The sequence below is a fragment of the Myotis nattereri genome (genome assembly GCF_964212035.1).
Source record: "Myotis nattereri genome assembly, chromosome: 18".
NCBI classification, from domain to species: domain Eukaryota; kingdom Metazoa; phylum Chordata; class Mammalia; order Chiroptera; family Vespertilionidae; genus Myotis; species Myotis nattereri.
This window is the reverse complement of record NC_138093.1, coordinates 23,204,761-23,231,072: the sequence shown is the minus strand read 5'-3', so window position 1 is coordinate 23,231,072 and position 26,312 is coordinate 23,204,761. Positions and strand designations below refer to the sequence as shown.

At 44.3% G+C, this 26,312-nt stretch overlaps 1 protein-coding gene across 2 annotated transcripts; it reads left to right on the top strand.

Moving 5' to 3' along the window:
• Window positions 1-601: 601 nt before the first annotated feature.
• On the top strand, window positions 602-26,312 carry STX6 (syntaxin 6). Of its 2 annotated transcripts, XM_081111802.1 has the most exons (8): window positions 602-852; window positions 10,396-10,565; window positions 12,499-12,593; window positions 15,171-15,233; window positions 18,189-18,314; window positions 19,551-19,657; window positions 20,786-20,880; window positions 24,798-26,312. In XM_081111802.1, the coding sequence occupies exons 1-8, from the start codon at window positions 818-820 to the stop codon at window positions 24,872-24,874; spliced, it is 768 nt and encodes a 255-aa protein (XP_080967928.1). In that variant the 5' UTR covers window positions 602-817; the 3' UTR covers window positions 24,875-26,312. The 2 variants fall into 2 exon arrangements, with proteins under 2 accessions (XP_080967928.1, XP_080967929.1); XM_081111803.1 differs by lacking the exons at window positions 602-852; window positions 10,396-10,565 and adding an exon at window positions 11,368-12,361 and having other exon boundaries at window positions 12,505-12,593.

The following is a 26,312-nucleotide window of genomic DNA, read 5'->3' as shown; positions in this document are numbered from 1 at the left end:
TTCTGTCCAGGCTGTGTGACCACAGGAAATCTTGATAGCTCTTTGACTTCTCTCATCTACAAAATGGAATAAATAATAATACACTCCTCCCCTAACTAATATCGAGATAATGCATCAATAGCTGTTAGTGCGTGTCCGGACACAGAGTAAGACCTAAAGGAGTTGTGCAACGTTATCGTAGTCAGAGCATCTATATGGGCACGCTTTACGGTAAGTCGAGGACGAGGTGGATTTATAAATCACGTTATCAAATCAAGTATGAAAAGTGCATAGAGGAAAGGTAACAGGACTGTGCACATCAGGTACCGTCGCGTCACCTGAAAACCTACCTGTCTTAAGAGACGAAGCGGCCCCTCCCCCCTGAATCCTGAGAGGTGGGTAGAGAGAAGACCCGCCCTCCTCCGTCGCCGCCAGAGCCCGGCCTCCAGGCCCAGTGACGCGAGCCCAGGCCCCGCCCATTAAGGGGCGGGGTATCCTCTGATCACGTGAGCGCGGGTGCGGAAGTGGTGCAGCAGGCGGCGTTGGTGGTTGGTCCGGGCCGTGCGTCCCGGGGGCGGAGTCAGGCACGCCGGACCCGCCTGGGAGAGCCGGGGGAGGAGGCGGCCGCGGGGGCCGGCACCAGGTCTGGGATTCGATCTGCGGTCCCATCGAGTGCTGGACCAGCGGCCGTCCGGGGCACCCTGGCCTGCGCGCGCCCGCGGCTCTGGGTCACCCCGGCCCCAGGCGCCGGCGGCTGCGGGAGGGGGAGAGGGAAGATCGGAGGGCGCGGGCGCCCTGTGTGCTGAGCAGGCGGGAGGCGGCCGGGGGCCGGGACGCCATGTCCATGGAGGACCCCTTCTTTGTGGTGAAAGGGTGAGTGTGGCCGAGAGCTCCACTGGAGGAGGAGGTGGCGATGCTGTCTGCCCGCTCCTCCCCGCTCTCCTTGCTGGAGGGGGAGGGGAGACAAGTTGAGGCTGGGGAGGGGACAGTGGGGACGGCTTAGCCTTCAGGGCCGTGACCAAGCGTCCAGAGACACCCCCTTCTGGATCTACCTGGACTGAGGAGTCCCAGCCCCTGGGGAGGGGGTCCCCTTTGGCCTGTGCGCTGCTGTGTAACTTCTGTGGGGGTCGAGTTGTTCAGCAGCTCTGCAGGTGGGGCGGGGGGGTGGGGAGGCACGGGTCCCAGCCCAAACTGGGGCTCTAGTGGAGCACGGGTCTCTGCTTCGAAGGAGGGAAAACAGCATCTGGGCAGGAAAAGGGAAATGGCCCTCCTGAGCTTTGTAGCTGGCTTGGACGGGGGTGAGCTCCCATTGTCCATTGAGATCGGAGCGCCGGCCCGCAGACTGGTGGGACCACGACCGGCCCGGAGGCGTCCCGGCACGTTTGCAGGCTGGGAGGCGGGGGCAGGGCTCCGGAAGGCAGCTTAATTCGGTGGGGGAGTTTCACTGAGGAATGGGCCGGGAGGAAAGCAGTCGTTCATGCTCGGTGATGATGTTGGAAGGAAAACAAAATGAAATCGGCCAAACTAAACTTTCCTAGGCTTTCTGTTAGCACCGGGATTTTCCCACAGTGCTAAAGGAAACGAGTGCTTTCTTTCCAACTCCCCGCTTTCACCCCGACTGTTGGACAGGTTTGCTCACTTGTTTTTCCCTGTGAGCTGTCCTGACTCCATCTTTGATTGCTGCTGGATTGTATGGAGATAGAAACTTTAATTGCATTTTATTTCTGTATCAGCTTTGTAGCCATTAAATAAATGCAAGAAAGATGGATTCTGAGGTTGTTACAACCTGTCAGCTTTATGTTTTAAATGTCAAAACAAACAAATCTGAGAACTGTCAAGTTCCCAGAAGGTTAGTACTAATAACCATCCAGTGTCCCTTTGCTTTCAACTAGTTGCTACTGGCTTCCTGTTTATGTAGTGGAGCAAGTTGAGCTGGTGCCTGGGTGTTAATTTTTTTTAAGGGTTCTTAGAAAAATGTAAATGGTACTTGAAGTGAAATACTTCATTAACCAAGATACAATAAAATATGTAGTTATTGACAAATTCCCTAAAAAGGGTTTTCTTCACCTTACTCTAATTTAGATGGGAAAATGTTAAGTTGTAGATTTGTTTTTTAGTAATATGTCACTATCTGGAAAATGTGTTATTTATTAAAAGGATTGATTTAGGGATTAATTTTTAGATGTTAAAGCTGTGTGTTTTCCCCCTGCATAAAAGTTCTTAAATGCTTAGGTTGCAAAGGTATCTCTGGCACTGGGGATCAGAGAGAATCAGAAATTTTTTGTTTGATTTTAAATGGGATTTGTGAAAATGTTAAATTGCTCTGCCATCTTGACATTTTTTATTTCCTGAGAGTATCCAATACAGTCTCCTGATGTTTGCTCACTGATTAGATATCACTGCTTTATTGGAACATTGACATGGGAGTTTTGGTTGATTTTGACATTTTATTGTCTGTAATGTGCCTGAAGGAAATGAGATTTTCAATATCTTCTGCCTGTGCAAAGGTAAAGTTAGCCACATAGGTGCCTCCAGACTCTATATGTGGCAGTATTTGAGAAGCCATGTACTTCTGCTTATTAAAAGTACTGAAAATGCATCACACAATGTGGAAAAATTAAAGACGCCTAGATTGTGGCCCTTATCCAGGAGCTGATAGTCTAATCTGAGAAACAACTGACCGTAAAACTTAAGTAGAAATGACAGGTGGCAAGTGCTGAAGTGCTGAAGTGAATACTACAGATGATAAATGCCCCAGGAGTTTGGAGAAAGGTGACTCATTAGGGGTGGTTATGACTGGAAAAGCTTTTGGAGGCAGTATTAAGTCTTGCGTTAGGTTTTGAAGGTGGGCAGAATTGAGGTAAGTCAGGCCTGTCTCATCTGGACTCTTACCGAGGAGTCTCTCATTGTTCTTCCTGCTGCCACCCTCTTTCCTCTTCCATGCACCCCTGGCTGTATCGGGTCAGTTCTATCCAAAATACAATGGGAGCCACAGATGCCATTTCACGTTTCCTAGGAGCCACATTAAAAAGCAAAAATAAGCAGGCGAAATTAGTTTTAATGTCAGCCGAATAGGTTCAAAATATTTCAACATGTAGCCGAAACCGGTTTGGCTCAGTGGATGGAGCGTCGGCCTGCGGACTGAGGGGTCCCGGGTTCAGTTCCGGTCAAGGGCGTGTGCCTGGGTTGCGGGCACATCCCCAGTGGGAGATGTGCAGGAGGCGGCTGGTCGATGTTTCTCTCTCATCGATGTTTCTGACTCTCTGTCTCTCTCCCGTCCTCTCTGTAAAAGATCAATAAAATATATTTTAAAAAAAATATTTCAACATGTGATTGATCAGTAAAGATTATTAATGAGATCGTTAACTTTTTTTGAACTAAGTTTTCAAAGTCTAGTGTGTATTTTACACTTACAGCACATCTTAATTTAAATGCTAAGTTGTTTTTTTTTCATGAGAAATACTTATCTGCGCTTAGGGTTTATTAAACTTAGCGTTGAGAAAGTAGAGTCACATACCCAAACTATTCCGAGCATACTTAACATTTTTCCAGCAACCGAATTACATATTAGTTTCTCAATTTAAATTAATTTAAATTAAAAATTTAGTTCCTCAGTCACACTAGGGCATTTTAAGCATTCAGTCGTCACGTGGCTTCCGTATTGGGCAGCACAGAACCCAAGCAGGGCTTCTGACTTAGTATCACTTAGCGGCTGCCTGTTGCCTGCAGAATAAAGCCCAAGCACTTCATGACCTTCATGACACAGCTTTATCTCCCCTCCTCTCACTCTCCCTGCCCCCATGCCTGGCCCAGTACTGTGACCATGACCCCAGTACTAGATGCTCCTACTCCATGTGCGCCTCCTCTGGCTGATTCACCCACATGGCTTCCAGCATCTGGTGTCAGCGTCTCCACTGTCTCCAGGAAATGCTTGCTTCCCTTGGCACCTGTAATATCTTATTGCACCTCTTCCTCTGTCTTGCATTATTAGATTATGAGCTCTGAGGGTTGGGACTGTTTACTTTTCCTGTACTTCCAGCTCAGCACCTTGGATATGTTAGCATAAATGTTGAATGAATACCCTTTGGTGGTGGTGGTGGTTCATGGGTGGGAACGCCAGCAGCAAAGGCCCTGAGATGAGCATTGTTTAGAAATCATCAAGGCAAACATCCCAGGTGGAGTAGGAAGTTTATTTGGGGAGTAATAATAATAATGGCTAACATTTAAAGGATGCCACTCCTATGCCAGGCATTGTGTGCTAAGTAAGCACTTTATAAGGATTTTCACTTCATAAGAACAGTTCTCTGATGTGGGTATTGGCCACATTTTAGAGATGAGGAGCTGAGGGGGCACAGAGGAGTTAAGTCACTTGCCCAGGGTTACACAGCTAATAAGTGGTAGACCCAGGATTCAGATGTGAACTGCCTAACTCATACTGTTAACTCTTCACAGGAAGTACAAGGTAGGATAGGGTCAAGGAGAGACTTATCTTGAGGCCACCAGAGATTTTTATAGCTGAGAAATTGCATGAAATCAGGGTTTCAGGAAGGTTGATTTGGTAATAGTGTTGGATAAATCAGTGTGAGGAAAGATGAAAAAGGAGACCAGTTAGAAAGCTGCCTTACAAGACAACCCGCTTGGGTCCCCTCCCTGTAGTAGGGAGCTTTTCTGTAATATACCTTTACTTTCGCTAAAAAAGAAAAAAAAGAGAAAAAAAGCTTATATATGCCATGATGACTGGGTGTTTGAGGCTCATTTTTTACCCTGTTGAAGTCTTGTCCGGAGTACAGAGGAGAAAAGCCCACAGCTGGAAGCCGTGTGAGGGATGGGGTGGGGTGCCGACAATTCACCGTGGTTTACACACATGGTCAGTGGTGTAATTCACACTCCATGCCTGAACCTCCTGGCTCTGCCTATCACCTTTGGCTGCCTGTGTCCTCTCCCCATCCATCAGGGTAGCCTCACTGGTTGATCCTCCGCGTGTTCTCAGGTACTTCCTGTGTGTCTGTGCACCTCCCACATCCGGGTTACTCTGGTACAACTCTCTCCTGAGAGCTTTTCTCTTTTCTACTAATTACTGCACATCCCCCACGCATATCCAAGGTGCTGGGCGCGTATCTTTTCTTTCTCTTCTCCTTCCTCCTGCCTATAAACGCCTGGCTGGTCCATCCTCTTCTCATCCCTCTTCACACCTGACTCCACACTCTCCTTCAGTCCTGTGTCCACTTGGTCATGTCCTATTGGTGCCATCACAAGGATATCTCTGGAATCTTCTCTAACGCTCCGGTTTTGGTTTGGTTCCTCTACCCTAGTTCATGTCCATGTCCTCTCCCACCATACTTTTATTTCCAGGTTCTCAGCTGTGGATCAGTGTTGAAATAATGGCATAAGTAAGCAGAAAAGCAAGATAGGGGTTATGTTGTATTATCCTCTCACCATACCTTATCTATATACTAGAGGCCTGATGCACGAAATTTGTGCAGGGGGCTCAGCCCTTGCAGCCCCGGCCGAATTGGTCGTCCGGCTGTCTGGTCTAATTAGCATATTATGCTTTTATTATTATAGATAGAACCTTTTAGAGTATGAGCTCCTTGAAGGCAAGCAATGTGCATCCTGTTCACAATGCTGAGAGAACTCTGTTTATCAGTATAGTCTCTGTGGAAAAAAAAGAATTCTTGTTGGCAGAGGAGCTTTAGTCCAGTACAATTGGATGTAAGTCATATCTGATTTCCTACTTTTAAAAACTCAGAATCAGATGTTTCATTGTAAAAACAACGTTACAAACACTGGTTATAAATGTATTGAATGCCTAATACTATATTTGGCTCCTGAGATTGTAGTCTAGTTTGGAGAACACTGTGCAGAATGGGAAGAGTGTAGGGGAAGACAATGTGCATTGTGTACAATTTTGGAATGGAGCTGAGATGCTGTGGAGATTGAAAAAAGGAAAGACCCTGAGTGGGAATGTTGGTCAAGGACACTTTAGTGACGCAAGTAGGGTCTCAATCTGGGCTTAAAGGAAACGTCTGTTTTTCATTTGCAGAGGTGTAGGGACTCTCCCCGGCTAGGGAAACGCGTACAGAAGTCCAGAGCCAGGAATGAGAAAAGGGAGGGTGCGAAGATGGCCTCCCAACTGAAACCAAATTTGTGTTAATGAAAACTCAGGTTGGATATTAAAGTCGGTCAGCTTAGGGGAAGGGGAGGCATGGAATACCCAGCTGAGGAGTTTAAATTTAATATGTTTCCTATCATCAATTCTTAACCAGGAGGCGGTTTTCACTCCGTTACTATTCACTTGCCTGTGGTCAAACAGCTTTTCAGGGCTCAATCCCAGGTGTTCTGAGTCCAGAAAGAAAATCCACTTGTCTGGAGGCTTAACAAAGATGGAATTGACTAGGTCTTCGTAGTGAAAGGTGCTTCGTACTCAGAGTCAGAAGAACTCGGGGCAGGCAGCCAAGATGGCTGAGCCCCAGTTCTCTTATTTGCTCAAAGAGTGCAGACTAGTTATCTTGAAAGTTCCTTCCAGATCTCAACTCCAGTGATTGGGCTTAAGTAGAGGTTGTGCAAGGTGAGAAGTGAGAGGAAGAGGCAGAGAGGACACTTGTCTAGACAAGTTTTGAATCTTGGAAAACAGTGGCACTATTTACTCAAACAGGAAGTTAGAGAAGGAAGCAGATTTTTAACCCCAGTTTTACCTTTTTGTTTGAATACTTGCCTTTTTGTGTGTGTAGGGAGGACATGGTTTGTTTGGTTTTATGCAGCTAAAATATAGGAGTTGATCCTGGGTGAGTGGCTGGGGTTGGAAACGCAGTTGGGGAGTCCTATAGGGGTCTTTTGAAACTGTGAATGTTGACGAGAACCTAGAAGCTGTAGAAAGACTGCTGAGGGAGAAACACGGGCCAGGTGGAGGAAGAGCAGAGAGAAAATGGGTAGAAACTAGAAGAGCACACAAAACCAAAGGGAGTGAGAGTTGCAAGAAAATCAGTATGAAGGCTGTGTGTCTAGTGACTGAAAATGAGAACGAGTTACGTCACTCACGACTCGGACCTGCAGGCAGTGGTGGCGGTAGCCCCATCCCAGGGGAGCCGCGGAAGCAGCAGCAGGTTGAGGTCAAAACTGTAGGTAACTAAGTCAAGACAACTTTTCTTTTAACCCACAAGAGTAATTGCAAAATTACTGTTGACCCACCCGGGGTGGGATTGTGGGTCATGTGGTAAGTGTACACTTAATTTTAAGAAACAACCAAACTGTTTTCCAAAGGGCTTGTACCATTTTGCATTCCCACCATGAACACATGAGAGTTCCAGGTTCTCTGCCACCTTGTCAGCACTCGGCACGATCAATGTTGTTTTCTTCTTAAAGCCATTCTAGGTCTGTAGTGGCATCTCCTGGTGGATTTAATTTGCTTTTCCTGATGACTAATGGCATTGAGCATCTTGTCATCTCTGTCTTCTGCGGTGAAGGGACTGTTCAACTTTTTTTGCCCCTTTTTAAATTAAGGTTTTTTCTGTTAAATTTTGAGTTTTTAAAATGTATATTAAAAAGGTATGTCATTAGTTCGATGTGTAAAAGTTTTCTCCCTGCCTTGGTGCCCATTTCCATATTCTATGGACAACATAAGCGCGTGCACGAAACACTCTTGCTATCTTGTGAAATAAGCTGGCTGTCTCCAGGAAAAGCACTTCCCCCACACAGAATCTCATTTCTACTTGAAAGAATGACTGACAAACTGATTGTTGAGACTTGCATATGTTCTCCGATCTCAAAATTACCTAAACAATACTTGAGACATTTTCTTTAAAATGGATGGGGCAAACCTGTCACTTCATGGAAAACACCTGAAAATATTTTTGCAGATGATACAATTAGAGTCGACCTCCCTTTTAAAAAGAATTTTGGAAAGTTTTTAACAACTATTATTATCTTACAAATTCCCAATGCTTACATTTTTTCTGATGAGATTGGTGGTGATATTACATGATTTGAATACTGTGTAATAAAATGAGTCAGCATTTGAAAGATCTGTGATACCCAGGAAAGTAATACTTTCCAAATGACCATTACATGATGTTATAAAGTCACACATGGGTAAAAGAGCCATTCCACATACAAGATAGAGCCATAGATTGTAATGTAGGATAGTTCAAAAAGTCTTTGATACAGTTCCAGGCTCCACATTGCAACGTTTAAGAAACTGCCATTTGCCGTGTTTTGGTCCACAATTACCTGCAAAAACTATTAAAATACTCGCTTTCCCAACTATATATCTACATGTGGCTGGATTTTATCATCTACTCAACCAAAATGTATGCCAAGAGACTGAATGTAAAAACAGACATGAGAGTCCCATTTTTTTGTGTGAAACCAGATATTAAAGAAATTTGAAAAAATAAAAATATTAAACAGTGCCATTCTTCTCATTATTTTTTTAGAAGTCAGTTTTTACGAAAATGTGTTAACGTGTAGTAAGTTCATTGTGATTTTTAATTAGTTGATACATATTTTTTAAAGTTCTTTGGAGTCTTCAGTCATTTTGAAGAGTACACAGGAGTCCTCAGACCAGAAAAAACACACATGGTTGCTGCTTAAGTAATTCTGATCCTGCCTGGTAGTTGGGTGCCGGTGGTGGACAATGTGGTATGCCCTCGCCTGGGGTTTCTTGGGTTTGAGGTTCTTAGTTCTCAAAAAGGAATTTGTATTTACTGTACAGAATTGGTCAGTTTTACATCCTTTAAAATGAGATATTGGTCTAGATCCCGCTCTGTCTTCCCATTATCGTAGATGATGTCCTACACTTACAAATAAACCCAGTGCCTCGTGGTATGGGAAGAGTGTACCTCTTTCTCCACCAAATCAGCCGGAAACCTCGGTAAAGAGCAAAGATAGTGGATTTACATCTCACTTCCTTAGGCCTTCCCCTGCTTGTCTCAAATGGAATTTCTCATTAGGACTGAAAGCAAAGGCCGATGGGAGAGGAACTACAAGAGCACTTGCCCAGCACGTAAGCTGGGTATGAACATACCTTGGTAGATGCTTTGCAGGCTGTGGAGCTCAGTGATGTATTCAGCTTGGGCCCAGCAGCTATATGATTCTCTACTGAACACTTACCCTTTTTGCTCATCAGTATTCCACAGACAAAATATTGTCAGACACTTTTCTTCATTTTTGTTAGTGTTCTCTCTTCTGGCACTTGAAATGTCAGCGGGAATCGGATGCATGCAAATATGGATTTAAAGCTACAGACAACAAACACCCTGATTGAACACAGAAGAATTGGTTAAGAAATGATAGAAAAATCAGAACTGATCTCTTAGTTTGGGAGCAGTCAAGTCATTATCTTTGTACACAAGAGACCATCTATAATAATAAAAGTGTAACATGCTAATTAGACCAGACGGCCGAACAGCGGAACGACCGTCCAGACGAAGCCGTGGCTGTGAGGGCTGAGCCCCTTGCACGAATTTCGTGCATCAGGCCTCTAGTACGATTATAAAATGACACCTTTTTTGGCTTTTATATGTGGTAGTGTTAGATTATAACATTTATCTAGTGGATTTTGACCCAATGGTGGGGGAAAAGTTTTTGAAACCTTGTGACATTATCTAAGGTAAAAGAATACTCGGTCACAGCACTTATGACCTAGTCCAGGGGTGGGCAAACTTTTTGACTCGAGGGCCACAATAGGTTCTTAAACTGGATAGGAGGGCCGGAACAAAAGCATGGATGGAGTGTTTGTGTGAACTAATATAAATTCAAAGTAAACATCATTACATAAAAGGGTACGGTCTTTTTTTTTTTTTAGTTTTATTCATTTCAAACGGGCCGGATTCGGCCCCCGGGCCGTAGTTTGCCCACGGCTGACCTAGTCTCTCTCTGACCCAGAAACACACGAATCTGCTTGACAGCATTGCTAAGTCCAGGAACTAATACTGTTGGGAATCTTCTAATGAGGTTTGGGGTTTTTAAATGTCCCAAATAAAAATCCTTTACCTCTAAAAGATTAACCGAGTAAGAGTAGCCCTTTTTACCTCCCCCTCACCTCCATCCCCAAGAAAATAAATGTTAATGGCTCTTTAGTTAATTTGTAGTATTGCTTCTAATACTGTGTTAACCTTAGTGTGTTCGAAGCATAATTAACTTTTTGTCCTTCTCAATCAAACTTGATATTAGAGCTGCTTAAATAATGTCTATTTTATTCTGGACCTCAGCTGAGAATATAATACTTAGACTGTTACTTTAGAGTTTTGAACTTTGATATTTGCCCTTGAAGAGCCTTCTATAAAGACTTTAAGACACTTTGGGGAATAGTGGTTGCTGCTGAGGATGGTGTGTGACCGTAATGTTCACGTACGTCATGCAGGAACTTGTTTATGGGACATGTTGTCTGTGACACTTCTACTTTCTACCTGATTACAGAGAGGTACAGAAAGCTGTCAACACTGCCCAGGGGTTGTTTCAGAGATGGACAGAGCTCCTCCAGGACCCTTCCACGGCCACAAGGGAGGAAATCGACTGGACCACCAACGAGCTGAGAAACAACCTCCGGAGCATAGAGTGGGACCTAGAGGACCTGGATGAAACCATCAATATCCTTTCCCTGCTGTCTGTGCCATTTGGGGCAAACGGACTGATGAACACGTTTTTCCCCAGATGTCTTATGCACGTTCATTGGGCATTTCCTTTTATAATTGGTTGATCTTGTTTTTATTTATATGCCAAGATCTTCTCTAGGGCATGGCGATCCTGCAACACAGCAGCATAGCGCAGTGGTCACGCGTTTGGACCTTGGAGTCAGTCTGCATGTTAAGTCCTGGCTCTGTCAGTTACTGTATGACTTTGAACACCCTGCTCTGTGCTTTAATTTCCTTTCCAGTAGAAAGTTAGGATAATAATAGTACCTAGTTCATAGGGTTGTTGAAAGTTTAACAGGCAGAGAGCTTAGAATGGTGCCTGACACACTGTGAGCTTCTGTAAAAGTGTTAGTAGGCATTACTACATAGAGGTACATACAGACCGATGTTACACATTGGTAATTGGAGCGCAAAAGAATTCCTTTTGTAGACTGCCTTTTTCCTGTTGAGGAAGTGATGTGACAATGTCCATTGGAGAAATATCTTTTTTCACGAAACAGCATTTAGTAAAAGAACTATTATGCTAAGTGATGCTATTGATGTTAAATAAGTCCACTGATCTGACCGACAAACCAGAGCCCTGTAGAAGCTGAAATGATGTGGCCTTTTCCACTGAAAAAATCCCATTTAATAACAACTTTAGATTGAAGACACACCAGGTATATGTTCTGGGTTCTGTTTTGTTTGTGTAAGTGTGATAAGGCATCAAGGGAACCAGACCTTGTCAGGAACACTCCGTAATAAGCACAGGTTCACATGCAGCCATTGCGTGAAATGCATCATTTCTAGTCATCATAATGACCCCAGACACCTTTTAAATTATGAAAAGACAAGTGTGTTCTCTAAAATGCGTGGGACAAAATATGTGAGAGGGTGGGATCACGGTAAGTCTTCCCTTGAAACGGGGCAAGATAAAAAGATTGGGGGAGATAGTATGAAAGAAAGAGGACAAAAGTTTTAATAAGTAGTCACCAGCTAGCAAATAGTTCTTGACTGTACCATGTGCTGGACATTTTGTTAGTTACTGAGGTTGGATTAATAAGCAAAACAGCGTACCAGCCCTCATGGAATGACAGTGAGGGGTAGAGAAGGACTCGGGGACAGACATTAATGAGATAATAGCACAGATGTGTCCTGCACACCATAAGAGACAAGTCCAGGGAGTCATGCCAGTGTCTGACGTGGGCAGCAGGACCAGGCTGGGCATGAGGAGATTGGGGGAAGCCCTGTTGAAGAGGCCTCCGTCTCCAGATGAAGAAGGGTTAGCACCTCGAAATAAGTGGGAAGGTTTAATGGCAAATGGAAATGGCTTGCAGAAGCTGTCATGGGAGGCCTGGCTGGTGTGGCTCAGAGGTTAAGCGTCAACCCACGAACCAGGAGGTCATGGTTGGATTCCCAGTCAGGGCACATGCCCTGGTTTCGGGCTTGATCCCCAGTAGGGAATGTGTAGGAGGCAGCCGATCGATGATTCTCTCATCATTGATGTTTCTATTTTTCTCTCCCTATCCCTTCCTCTCTCTGAAATTAATAAAAAACTGTTTTTAAAAAAAGCTGTCATGGGAAAGGTGATCTCGGGTCAAGAAAGAATAGATACAAGTGCTGGTCAACATCTGGAAGAGCCCATCCCAGCTGTGGCCAGCCAGAGGGCTTTATTGTGGACCCAGTCAGGCCTGTGGGTCTTCCCCTGGCAGGCGTCTCCACCCTGAGGCACAGGATCCTCCCACAGTGTGGGCAGAGCAAGTCTGAGAACAGTGAGTGCCAAGTTGACTGTCTTTCCAGAAGCCTTGGGCAGACTTGACTGCTTGCCTGTGACAGAGTCTGTGGTCTAAGGGAATGTGTTTGTGAGGCTGTGGTAATGACATGGCTTTCCCTTGACTTTTTGACCCACGCATAGTTGAAGCAAATCCTAGAAAATTCAATCTCGACGCAACTGAATTGAGTATAAGAAAATCCTTCATCACAAGTACTCGGCAAGTTGTCAGGGTAAGGAAGATGATCTTATCATGTCATTTGTGTGAGAAATAGCCAAACTTCTCAGAACTCTTTCCCTTAATTGTAAACTAATACGTCGACTCTGAAACCACTTCTTCATATGAATTGAATGCCAGTTTCCCACATAGACTTTCTCTAGTTGAAAAGAGAGAAATCTGTCTTTAGTATTGTCAGGCATATTTCTTAGAGCAGAAATGAGAGTTGACTGCTGGCTTTGGGAAGTTACTTCAGTGCTATCTACTTGTCCACACCTCTCACTCCTCCAAACCAGTAATCCTTTTCCTCTTTAGTTCTTACTGTACTATGTATCTGGACTAAAGGAAGAATTACTATTGTAGAGACCATTTGGTTTCTTGATGGATTGGTGATCACTGCATTGTGAAGAGGGACTCTTCTGGGTTTGGATGGCGGCTTCTCACCATCTGAGTTTGAGCTTCGGGAACTCTTGCCACCGACATTTCCATATACACTGCCTGACAGGCTTTCGAGAGTTACCCAGAGCAAGCAGGCATCTCTCAGAGCGCAAAACCCAACACAAGTGAACAAATATTTAGTCTCCAATTATTTAGGAAAGAACCCATTGTTTAAAAACTTAAGAGAAAATAGCATTTAAGTCAAATCTTGTATCATTAAGATTTGTTTGTATATTGAAACTGTATGGCTAAGCCATTTGATTAGCATAACTAGATGTAAGAGAACCAGCTGTCTTGAACATATGTACTAGAAAGCAGCTTCCTGGAGTAAAAAAACTTGGGATCATATCAGTGCTAACATATGGCTTTTTAAGAGTCATCTTAGGCAGGAACCTTGGTACATGTTTGCCAAAAACTTTATGTCATGTGATTTCCTTTTGAAATTATTTCAAATGGTAGATTATCACTGAGCTTGAAATATTCTTGCTTCTCATTTTATTCATTAGTTGCCTCTTTATATACATATATCTAAACTGTTTATTCACAAACATTTTAATGGGGCGGTAACCTCTTTGGACCTCTGGTGTGCCCCATCTATATAATGAGCATTTGGATTAGACAATCCTATTTTCTGGCCAGTTCAGAAAGCTATTCTGATAAGGAAGCCCTGTTGTTTGATGATGTATGTTTTGGTAAGGTAAATAATTCCCCCTTATTAATCTGATAAATACAGTTTGCTTCTTTATTTTTTGTAGATTTTCTGAAGGACACCGCTGTAAATGTTGGTATTTAAATGGTGTCTTGCAATAAAACATATATTCCTTGACCTTATTTATTAAAGTTGTTCTTTCTGAAAGGTTGTATTGTAAATCTTGCAAATTGAAATTCAGAGGTTAATATATTGAAAGTTAAGTTAGTTCTTACTTCAAATTGTAATTTGAAGTAGAATCCAAAGTTTGTTTTCTGATATCAGAAAAGGTGTTTAAAGTGCAGTCCTTAAAAGAAGTGTTGTAAATCAAGTCCGCGCATCATAATGTTGTAGCTTCTAGAGCTGAGATATAAACCATCCTCTGCTATATATGATCCGACTGAATACTTAGGGTTGTTCATCATCCTTGTTTTAGTTTAAATAAAGTCTAGCTGAAGTCCTATAGAAGAGAAGGAAGCAGTGGGTACTTTGAAAGTTGAAGCAAAGTGGTTATCACTCAGACTTTCCACAGTGGGACTTGCGAAAGCTGTGGCACTGTCTGCTCTCCCATTCACTTGTCATGGGTCTTAGAAGAAGTTTCCAAAAGCCTAAAACCTCAACATTTGCATCTATAAAATAGTCTCCCGGCCAAGAGAAAATTATATTTTGGCAGCCTTAAAAAAATTGTATTATAGTAATTAGTACTCAGTTCAAATCATTATAAAGTATATTGGATTGTGGTTACAGTTGATAAGCAAAATGGCTCATATTTAGCAAAGTGATTTTTCTTCATTGTAAGTAATGGGTCTATTCATTTTTCTTTTCATACAAAATTATTTCTAATGCCACTCTGGAAATTCACTCTGGTTAGAAATAGTCTACACTTCACATGAGTCCAACTCAAAAATAAAATAAGTGGCCTGTTTGTCATATCACTATTTGGGAGTTTTTGCAGGTGTTCAGTGGTAATTATCCTGAAGTGCATGGGTTCTCATTATACTTGATGATGCTAGCCCATGAGCACAGGCTTTGTGTTTGAGCCCCAAGGTTGCCATTTTCTGACTATGTGACCTTGAGAAAGTACCTTAAGCCTTTTTAGATGTCAGTCTCTTCAGCTGTAAAATAGAGACAATGCCAGCTTCATCGGGTTGATGTGAGAATTCAGAGATAATGTCCAGAAGCATTTAACAGTGTTTCTGGCTTATGGTAGGTTCCCAGGAAATACAAGTTCCTTTTCTCTTTTCTCCTAATTAAATTTAGTGCCTAGGTTACCTCGTTTTAATGGGAGGTTCTCTTTATTTCCTTTATTCATGAGACAAAAAAAAAAAAAAGCCAAAGAATGTTATCTTTTTGTTTTAAAAAAATTAGTAAGTTATGTGTATTTTGCTAGTGTACAAAATGTTAACTGTGACTCTGTTTTATCTAAGGATATTCATTTGTTTTCTGGTCTCCTCCTTACCTCATTAGGACATGAAAGATCAGATGTCAACTTCATCTGTGCAGGCATTAGCTGAAAGAAAAAACAGACAGGTGAGTAAACCTCTGAGTATAGAGTATCAAATCAAGGAAAACGCAGAGTTAGATGCTGACATCTGTGTATCATGTGACCCAGCAGAAGCCCTGTGCCTGCTGAGCCTGGAGGGAGGCTGCAGGTTTTGTGAAAGGCCAGTCATCAGCCTGCCCTGCAGCATGGTCAGCTGTCCTGCCCTGCCCTCCTCCCTCTCACCCTCTGCTTCTCTCCTCTGGGGTTCAGAGTGCCCTTACCACACAGCCATTTATTCTGCACCTGCTGGGCACATTCTGTGTGCCAGGTTCTGTTAAGGGCTGTAATTGCTTAGTTACTTGTCTTTTTCTCTGCTGGACCCCAGGCTCCATGAGAGTGAGGAGGGATTGTGTCATGTTTTTTTTTGTTGGTGGGGTGTGTTTTTTTTGTTTGTTTCTTTTTTTTTTCTTCACTTCCAGCTGCTATTGCATTGCATACCTCATAGAATTCACTAGATAGTTAATGACTGAAATTTTATGAAATTTAGAATAAAATGAAAGACATTTGAAGAATCTTAAATGTGTGTGAATTTAATGTGTTAAATTTAAATCTTTCATCATTTTAAATATATTTTCTTTGAGATGAGATCCAGTTTTTATTAGTTATTACAAATGAATCATGAAACCTAATAAATTTCCGAAACCAAAGCACCAATATTAACACATCTAAAATAAAAGTTACAAGAAACCAGCTCTTGAATTTTAGGTATCTTTTTAAAATTAGACACTTTTGTGTATGATAGAAATTCCTTTCCAACTGATAAAATACAGTCCTTTTTAAAAAAATATACATCACCTAAAATATAGACGTGATTTAGATTTCATTCAGACTCCATAAAGTTACCAATAGTCCATTTATTAGACTCTTAACTCAAGAATTCAGCTCACCATATCTAACTGACTAGGAATCAGCAATTCCCTACTTTATACCTGGAGGTGTGTCTTGACCCACTTAATTTTGAAAAATAAATACAAAAGCTCAGTGAAGGGGAGGGGAGTCTCCAAGTATCACCTCACTTAATTTTTCTGTTTCCTTTCCCTGGGTTTCATTTTTCAAGTTATTGTTGTTTTTATTCTTCCTGTCTCCCTACCTTGTGACAGCGAAGTAGGTAACACCTACTCTCCGTTACTCCTAATCTCTAGATAGTATAGTTGAACATATAATATGTGCATTTATGCATTGCCTTTCCAAGTATGGCTTGGGATTTTGTTTTGGGGGATAGTGAAATGTCTTGGAGTCACAGATTGTGAAGGAATAGCAGGGCCAGGGTCCTCTAAGCACTCAAGCAGGCAGAGTCCCCCTTGCTGCCCCACCAGTCCCTGGTGCTGTGCTGCTTGCTGCCTAGCCAGGACCTCCTGCTCTGGCACCCACACAGAGGCTGGTCTTCCAGTGCCCTGGTCCCTCTCTCCATTTTCTTTCCCAGTAGAACAGACTCTTATAGGCCAGACTGATGAAATCTAAGCTACTGCACAATAAAGCATAAACAACTGTTAACACTGTGTCCTATGTCCACCTAACCGTAGCCCATGGATAAGCTAGAAAAAGTAGCCTTTCTTCAGCCCAGGAACACACAAGGCCCTAGGGGAGCCCCAGTTCTCTGTCCACAGCCTAATGATGCACTAGAGCCTTTTTCTGACCTGGAAGAAATTAACTGTGGGCCTCAGTGTCCTCCACAGAGCGCCTTAGAGTCTGTATCAGACCAGCAGATGTTTTAAATATTGACTGACAACCCTAAGACCAGGCTGGGGCAGAGCCACCCGAAAAAATCTTTGGTCTGCTTTAAACCTGAGACAGTCACTGTCCAGCCTTTTGATTGGACTGGGGCGCTGGTCTGCTGGGAGCTCTCAGGCATCCTGATCCTGCCCTCATAACCATCTGGAATTATGCTCTGCATCCCAGGATTCCCCGAGCCTTGTCCTTGACTGTGGCCATTTGACTGAATTCACCCCTGAAAGTCAAGGGAGGTCAGTGTCGGCATTGAGGAGCTATTGGAGGGCTTTTCAGACAGAGAACCAAGTAATCAGTGAGGCTTTTAACAGTCCTAGAGATAAACAGTAGCTGGGACGAAGATCTGGCAACTCTGTAAGGAAAAAGAATCGTGGTCACCCCAGGAGCTGGTCCACGTGCAGGGCTGGGCGAGCAGTTACTTTACCAGCTTGTCAGAAAGGCTTGCAGGGATCCTGGTCAGCCTAGACAGAGCTCATATCCCTGCCCGCCTCTTCATGTATGGAAGACAGTCCCAAACTTCTCCTTTCCTTGCTACAAACTTCCTCGAATTCCTACTGGGGAACCTGCCCCTGGCATCTGAGGGCCCTGGTGGTGATACTGACATGGGTCAGGCACCCATTGTGGCCATACCTGCCTGGTGATGCCACGCCCAGTTCCCGTCTGTGAGGCTTGTAGCCTTTTAGTTCAACTGAGGGGCATTTGGATTTACTCATGGGTTAAATGGAACAGACATTGATGGTTCTTATACCTTCTGTGTGTGAGCCTATGACTTAGCTTCTTATCATTCTAGGACTCTCTCTCCCCCCTTAAAAAAACAAAAAACAAACAAACTAAAAACCTCTTGGGTCACAGGACTGTAGGTCTCTGGAATCCATGGGACTGGAACATGGGTCTCTGGAACTTCCGAGGGTGCTAGGCAAAGCTGGCCTGGAGGCTGGGTGCTCTTAGATTGTAAAGCTGTGTACAGGTGGGCGTTTGTCGATTTAAAGTTGACATTTGCATTTTAATGGGACAAATCCCATTGGTGAGTCCCACTGGGAGAGTGTGGAGACAGTGCCCTTCCTGGCATCTCTTAAATCGGACCACGCAGGCACCAACCTGTACCACTATGAAGGCGGACCTGGGGAAGTCGATGGTGAGCAGGAGAACGCTTTATGTCGGTGATGGAGCACTTGCTCAGAAAGTAACCGCTTGTTTCCCCTTCCCTCTCGCAGGCACTGCTGGGAGACAGCGGTGGCCAGAAGTGGAGCACAGGAACCCCGGATAAATACGGGCGCCTGGACCGGGAGCTCCAATTAGCCAACTCCCACTTCATCGAGGAGCAGCAGGCACAGCAACAGGTACTGGGAACCCGCTGCTGAGGACTGACATGTGGAGGCGGGCCCCTCCCTGGGTCCTCGGCCAGCCAGGGGGCTCTGTTGTTAGGACAGGCAGGTTGGACCAGAGCTTGCCCTGCGGCTGCCTGTGTCTGCCTGTGCAATGATTGCATATATCAAGGGTTTCTGAAGCCCCCTCTACAGCACGGCTCTTTCACGAGAACCAAGCTTGATTAGGTCTCTGAGGAAAAGCAGACCAGACCTCCAAAACTGACAGACAAGGCCACTGGTTTAAAAACAAACAAAAGAAACCATCTTCCCCCACCTCCACTCATATATTCAGTTTCTTGTTCATTTCAACAAAGGCACACTTTCAGAAGAATTGAGTCCTTTTTTTTTTCATCAAAAATTTTTACTGGTTCCATTATAGATGAAAATGGTTGCTTGAGTGGAGGTGAAGGGTAGAAGGAAAGGGAGGTTGATTATCTCTGTGTTGTTGCTTTTGACGTGTAGTTGGAATAAAAGGAAACTAATAATAATATACTTGAGGATTTGAAGATTTTCTACCCATTGAAGCTCTTGGTTCTTAAATATTGTGTTATATATATATATTATATAGGCTATATGTTCTTTTGCCATTAGCATGTTTGCTTAACCAGCTGTCTGCTTAAATTGCTATTAACCAAGCAAATTTAAAAAAATAAAAATAAAAAGGAGGAAGCTACCACACATTAAATGAAACATTTATCATCCAGCAATTATCCTTGAGGTAACTTACTGTCACAGGCCGCCTCTGTGTGTCCTTGAGGAGGGCGGAAAGGACTCTGTGTGTGTGGTTTCCCCACGTCCAGAGCTTTGCCAGACGCTCTGTGTATAAGTCAGCTGTGGATTGAAACTCTGACCCCGGCACTGGCTTCCTCTGCCCAGCATCCCCGTGTCTCCGTGATCACTGCACAGGTGCTCTTGGCCATTGTCTGGTCCCTTGTTGGACTCCAGCCAACAAGAATCAATCTCTCTTGGTGGCTTTAAGCCCCGCTGACTGTTCACAAGTCGGATCAGCAGGAGATATCAGAAGCTTGACAATCCAGCCTTTGGAGCAGTGTGTTCTTAGAGGCGCCGGTCTGGTCCTTTGATTTCTGGGCTTTGCTTCTGAATGAGAATTGTCCCAAGTTGGCAGAGAAGGTAGCAGCTGCTGGAGTGCTGGGCTTGGACCAGGTAAGACGGCTTTTAATTGCTTGTTTCCCATTTCTCTGGCACCAGCTGATTGTGGAGCAGCAGGATGAGCAGTTGGAGCTGGTCTCTGGCAGCATCGGGGTGCTGAAGAACATGTCCCAGCGCATCGGAGGGGAGCTGGAGGAGCAGGCAGTGTGAGCACGAGACGCCCCTCTCGGGGCCATGAAATTGAGGGGAAGGGCCATCTTACAGGACCCCTAACAAGCCTGACAGTTACGTGACTAGTAAAACCCAAACTATTTTATTTATAGCTACATCTTTATTGTTTTATAGACTTGCCCCTCCAAAAGAAGCAGATTGTCAGTTAAAATATTCAGCAGGGTTTGGGCAAAGTTATGATGATTATTATTATTTTTCAACACCTGCAAAAACACAAATTCCTCTGAGCAGGTACTTGAAGTGTGGTTGGGACTGGGAAACAGACATGTAATCTCTGGAGATTTGTGTCCTGCCGAGGACCGGACGTGAGCTACTGTTATCATCCCACGACTCTCCCACTACATCTTACATTTCAACTTCAATGGAAAAGCTTAAAAATTTAACTCCAATTAATACTAAATATTCCCCTTCAAACATCACAAGTAAAAATACACCAGGAAATATAGCTGGAGTTGTTTTTTCCTTCAGCACAATCTTTTTTAACTCTGAAGGATGACATCAAAATTTTTAAATGCTACTACATAATACCTTTACCATTTTATAATATTTTTTATGAAGAAAAAAGATAATCTACTAGAATATATCAGAAAGTCTTCTATCTCAATTTTGTGTTCAGTGTTATACATTCATTTATTATAAGTTCAAACCGGGCACTTGTTAGGGAGGCCCTGGGTATCGTAGAGGAGCAAACAGAACAGTCAGTGTCTCTGCCATCAGAGAGCCTCCCATTTACTGGGTAGACTGGCTATTATGTAAATGAATGCAAGTCACGCGTTGGTGACAGAGGAGGGGGACCTGCTGTGAGGGGGAAGTGCATGGTGCCTTGAGAGCCCTGGCTTAGCCCAAGCGCAGAGTTCTCCGCAGAAATATTCACGTGTGTGATTATGGGGACTGCCCCAGGCCCTGCTGAGGCCCTGTTTAAATTCCAAAAATTCTGAATTAAGAAACATATCTGTCCCAGATAATAGGTGGGGGCTTGAATCCCAGTGTTGCTGGCTGATGTTTGCTAAAACTCAGGCCCAGGCCCTGACCGAATCCCACGGCCCATGCGTCGCCCAGGCTGCGTGCTTACCCGCCGCCTTCCCCACCCTGCTTCTCTCTAGCATGCTGGATGACTTCTCCCACGAGTTGGAGAGCACTCACTCCCGGCTGGACAATGTGATGAAGAAACTGGCAAAAGTATCGCACATGACCAGTGGTATGTATGGTGCTTCATTGTAGGAACAGTCTCGGGGGTTCTCGCATGGCGTGCCCATTCAGATCCCTTTCCTGTGGCACATTTTCCCACAGCTGGTTGGTGGTTGGTGGCCTTTCTCCTGGTGGAGCCACTTGCTTGCCAATTACAAAATCCTTTTTTCTTTTCTTTTTTTCCTATTTCCTTGCCAAAATGGGGAACTTATTTTAAAATAGTAATTAAGGAGCCAGTTACTGTTTCTCCTGGACTGGCTTCATTGAAAGGAAAACCCTACCATTTCAGAATAAGATGCCTTGGCAGATCTAATTTAAATAGTTTATATTTAACTCCACCCTGAAACATTCCAGCAAATTTGCACCAGGATGGGGATGAAAAAGTAACATCTTTCAAATTAGTTACTATATAGGAAGATGTGTTCCAGTGACTATTTTATTACTGCAATTGATGTCCCCTATTACAGAAGAAATAACATGTTTTAAATCAAAGAAAATGCAGGATTTCTTTTTTTTTCTCTTTACTTGATGGGGGTGGGTTGGCGAAAGGAGGAACTGAGATATGCCTTGAGGTAATTTAAGTATTCTTGAACCAAAACACCGCCTCCCCCATGAGAACTTCCTGTTTCTTGACACCTCGTTTTCCTATTGGTTTCCTGGTCAGGTACATGGCAGAGAGTCTAATAGTTTAGCCTTTTGAGGCAAAATTTAAATATATGTGTATATTTGCTTTTCAGCAGTTTAACTCATAGTCAAGTTACATTAACAGTTCTCTGGGCCTCAGTTTCTTACTGATTAAAAATTAGGGTGATGCCTGGCTCTTAAGGTCATTTTGAGGATTAAATGAGATAGTAATAATTAATGTTTAGTAGTGTCTCCCATGTATTTTAGTACTTAGTAAATGTTTATTTTAAAAAATCATAAGACAGGAAGAAGATGGCCCTAAGGGGCAATGACCTGGTATGTCCAAAACCAAGGGAAGCTCATAGCGAGGCTTATTTCCTTCTTTCTTCCCAGGATCAAGTGTGTTTGTGCTTCTAGGAGGCTTGTCATTGCCTGAAGCAGGCACAACTTAGTTCATCTTTGACACTTTGAGAGAGAGGTTTGCAAAGTGGTTTTTTTTCTGATTCCCTCTGCTCTCTCCTCTTCCACCCTCACCCCTCTGTTTAAAAAAAAAAAAAAAAAAAGCGTTAATGAAGTATTATATAATCAGTTTAAACACCAGCCCTCTCACTAGTGTATGTATTAGTCGCAGTCAAGTAGCTACTTCAGCACCAGTTTTGTTTGGGGAAGAGCAAACGAACAAAGATGCTCTGTATCTGTGCTTCCCGGCATTCCGGGTATGAATAATTTAGAAAAGTACTTGCATTGTGATAAGCTGTCCAGTGTGTATAAATAGCACCGAAACTTGCTTATGTTTTATTCTACTTTCTCCCGAACGAAAGGTTTGGGAAGCAAAGTAAGAACTTTGCTTATATTTGTCTAGGAAAGGGAGCCAGGGAACAGAGCATTTGGCCTGAAAGGCCCTTCAGTTTGGACAGCTCGCCTGTGGTTTTCATTCCCATCCTTGCTTGCTGCCTGGGAAAGATTGTCCAGGGCCTCCTGCTTGGTGGTGTCTGTTTCAGTTTGAGGACACGGCAATTTGTATTTGTCTCCGTCCTCCTTAACTTTTAGGAAAGTTTACTGCTTTTTCATCAAACCTGTACATACAGAAAGTATATTAAGACACGCTGAAGTTTGATTAGGCAGTAACTGAACACACGTCCCACGGTTCTTGAGAGCCCGAACATCTGGGCTCCCATGGCCGGCTGCTTACCCAAGAGACACCATCTTGTCATTTTCCTACCCGATGTACATTCTTTTAGGTAGATGCCAGGGTTTCCTTCCCCCCACTTTCTGAATTCTACTGTTCATCTTTTCTCTTTAGGGGAGGAAAATATTTTGGGAGGAAAAAAAACCTACCACTGGTGTTCCCTTTGTTCCCTGTGCTCTTTGAGGCAAGTGGTTAGGACTTTTCACTTGAGGTCCCAAAAGCCCTGTGCTTAGTCCCACCCCTTCTCTGGAGAAGTCAGCTCAGGTAACAGTACCCTGAGGTTACCTAGTTCATGCTTCATAGAAGCAATTTACCACTTCAAAGGAACATGGCTTTAAAGAGCATTTCTGGGCTGTGCTAGCTTGTGTGATGGATGTTCTCCTTGATGAAAACTCCTACTTAATGCAATCACAGAAGAGAAAGTGGTGGTGGTGGTGGTGGGGGGGGGAGGGTGGTAGAAGCTAATGGGAAGCCAGAAGATGGAAAGCTGGTCGAATGTTGGAAATCTGGTTTTGAACGTAGCAGGATGCCTGGGGGTGGGGGATGAGTGCAGGAATTAGGTGTGAGATGGGGGTGGGGTGGTTAGGAAGCAATCACCTGGACTGTTTTGTCCTGGAAGAATATGGACTATTTTCAATGACAGTGGTTTTAAATTATTGTAAACATTTAAAAATAGATGAAAGAATGTTAAGTTACTGTAGTGTTCTTCACCATTGAAGTGATCATTAAACAGACTAAAAATAGCCTCTGGAGTAGGCCAGCTGCCTACTTTGGAGCAGTTCTGCTTCAGAAAAGGACTTAGTGTTGCCTGTGGAAAGTCATACAGTCTAGATTCAGATCTTTTTATAATGTGGTTCTCAGTAGCCATGGTGTGCTCAAATGTGCAGGCTTTCGAACAACCTTCTGATGGATCAGTATTCGTTGATAGTTCTATTTAAACGGAATTCTTATTTGTAGCAGTTGACCTACATTTTCACAGGCTAGTGAAACTCTTTCCTATCAGACCCCCTGTAGGAAATGGCAGGGATCTCCAGTGGAAAGACCGCTTGCTTTCTACATCTTCCCAAGTTAGCCAACCATCTAGACGAGGACAGCATCCTGTGCTGTGGGCCCTAAGAGTGCGTGAGGGTGTTCTTGCTCAGCTCTCACAGCAGCCCCTGTGAGGCTGCTGTTGTGGAGTCGGGACTTGGGCTGCAGCTGGGACTCCCCCCGGGGCCTGCTTGGGCCCCTCTGCCCCTCAGGGCCTCCTGCTCTCAGCCATTTAGATGGACTCCAGCCATCTTGTTGCCTGTGCCTTTTCTAAATTGTTGGTGGGGTAGAAAGTTTCAGAAAAGACAGTTCACTGTCATTCACAGAGAAGCTGTGGAGTTTTCACACAGTCACTGGTTAAGTAATCTTCTTTCTTCACTAGATGTGGTGTCATTAATCATGCTCGTGATCCCTGGAGCTTGCTTTTTCAGCTCTTCGTTTCCTGAAGTGACCAGCAGAAGCTTTCCTTCCCTTTCCATTCTCCCATAGTGCTTTGAGGACAGGACAGGATTTATTGCTTCTTTAAATGATTTTACTTTGGTGGGAGATGAAAGCAGATGGACTTTGATCTGCAATGCCAGGGCCAACACCTTTTCCAAGGATGTGGCAACCACGAGCAGAAAGCTAAGAGCCGCAGGCTTTAATTAAAGTCAGAAACACAGGTTTTAATTAAAGACTTGAGATGGGAAGCACATACTTATCACAGGGCAGCTCTTGGGGACGGCAGAGCTGCAAACGCAGGTGCAGTGCAGGCCCAGAGCGGAGCAGCATCAGAGGACCAGGCCCCTGGGCAGTTCAAGAGCCTCCCTGCCCCTGTCATGTGCACATTTTGTCGCTTTTCTGCTTCCGAGTGTGGCCTTAGGTTTCTTGTAACTGGACAAATAATGGGTCCGCGCTGCCTGTCACTACTTGAGCCAGGTCAGCAGAGACAGGGTTGAATCACGTATGAGCGGTTAACAGAGCATGATTAATATTTCTTACAATTCTAGCTGGCTCCCCAACATTCTGTTTCTGCCCCTATCCATGTGACTGTATCTCGGGGAATGCCCGGTCCTGAGAGCTAACCCTCGTGTCCTGCCTCGCAGATCGGCGCCAGTGGTGTGCCATAGCCGTCCTCTTTGCCATCCTGCTGGTCGTGCTGCTCCTCTTCTTGGTGCTGTGACGCACAGGAACCGGGAGGAGGACAAGCAGCCCGCGGTGCCGGCTCCCACCTGCCACTCCTGGGAACACAGCCCGCGCTGACTTTTCTCTGGGCGACCCCACCTTTGAGGCAGCTCCTCCGTCCAGCGCTGGAGGGGCCGGTGGGAAGAGGACCTAACAGCTTCGCACTCCTGGCGCCCCCTGTCCTGTCCTGAGGACGGCTGGCCTCTGCTTTGCCTCCCTGGACCTCGCTCCCCGTGGAGGGCCTCTGAGGAATCCAGAACAGTTTGCAGACTCAGTAGTGTTCAGTGTTGCTCATTGCGTCCGTCCGTCTCTGGCGGCTCTTTTCTCCTGCTCAGACCCTCTCCCTGCCCAGCCGGCAGCCAGAAGGACCCTGTCGGGAATGGGGTCCTGGGTCCCCTCCGCTGCCCCTCGTGGGAGTGTTCTTTAGCCCCTGAGAACTGGTCATTCTGGGGACAGAAGGCCCAGAAGCAGTTTGGGACAGAAAATGCAGTGGTTCTTTTTGCAGGGATGATTGCCTTTCCAGGCACATCTTTTTGTGGTAAGAACTAATGGGAAATGATGAAAAGCACTGGGCTTTGGGAGTGCTAACAACTTGTGTCTTGAATTGAAGGGAGGAAGGGGAGCAGGACCCTGAGTGTGCACAGCTGAGGGAAGGGGGCAAGGTCACGGGAGGTCACAGCCTGGCTGAATTCAGGTGGCTGTCCTGCAGGCTCCTCCCCAGAGGTTCAACGTGTATTTTTAGGATGACCCTTAAACATATGGCTGCTGAGCAGCACACGAATGGATTTAGATCCTGTGGCTCTCTCTCCCCCTTGGCAGATGGGGTTGGGAATGGTTAACACATTTATTACATTTAGTCAGAAACTGTAATGACAAAAAAGGCTAGTTCTGGACCAGGCTTTTCTAGCCCTGTGAGAAATGGCAAAAAGGGGTAAGTGAAATGGTTGTTTTTTCCCTTCAGATGACAACTTGATTTTTATCCATTCAAATCACTGAGCCAATCCAAATTTAAACAACAGATGCTTCCATTGAGTTTTAGTTGCTGAGACTCTAAACTTCAAGCTTCTGGTGACTCTGCGTCCAGCGTGACCATGTACATAGGATATTTTTATAACCTCCCTGACGAATAACCTAATACTGAAGCAGCAGCTGAGCGCGGCAGCCTGGCAGCCGAAGCTGCATCTTCACCGTCCTCTTTTGCACGTGGGAAGCGCAGTGACATCAGATAGAGTTCTAGCTTTGACTTCTCATTTCCTAATCTTTTGGCGTCCATTCCTAACTTTTTCAAACTATTTTTTCTCCTTTTGTTTGTATTTCTTGGTTTTTGTTTTGCTTGGGGCTTTTATTCCTCTTTTTTTTTTTTTTTTTGTGATTTGCAATGATGTATTTGCCCAGCTAACTTTTGAATTGCACTTTTTAATAAATATTTGTAACAA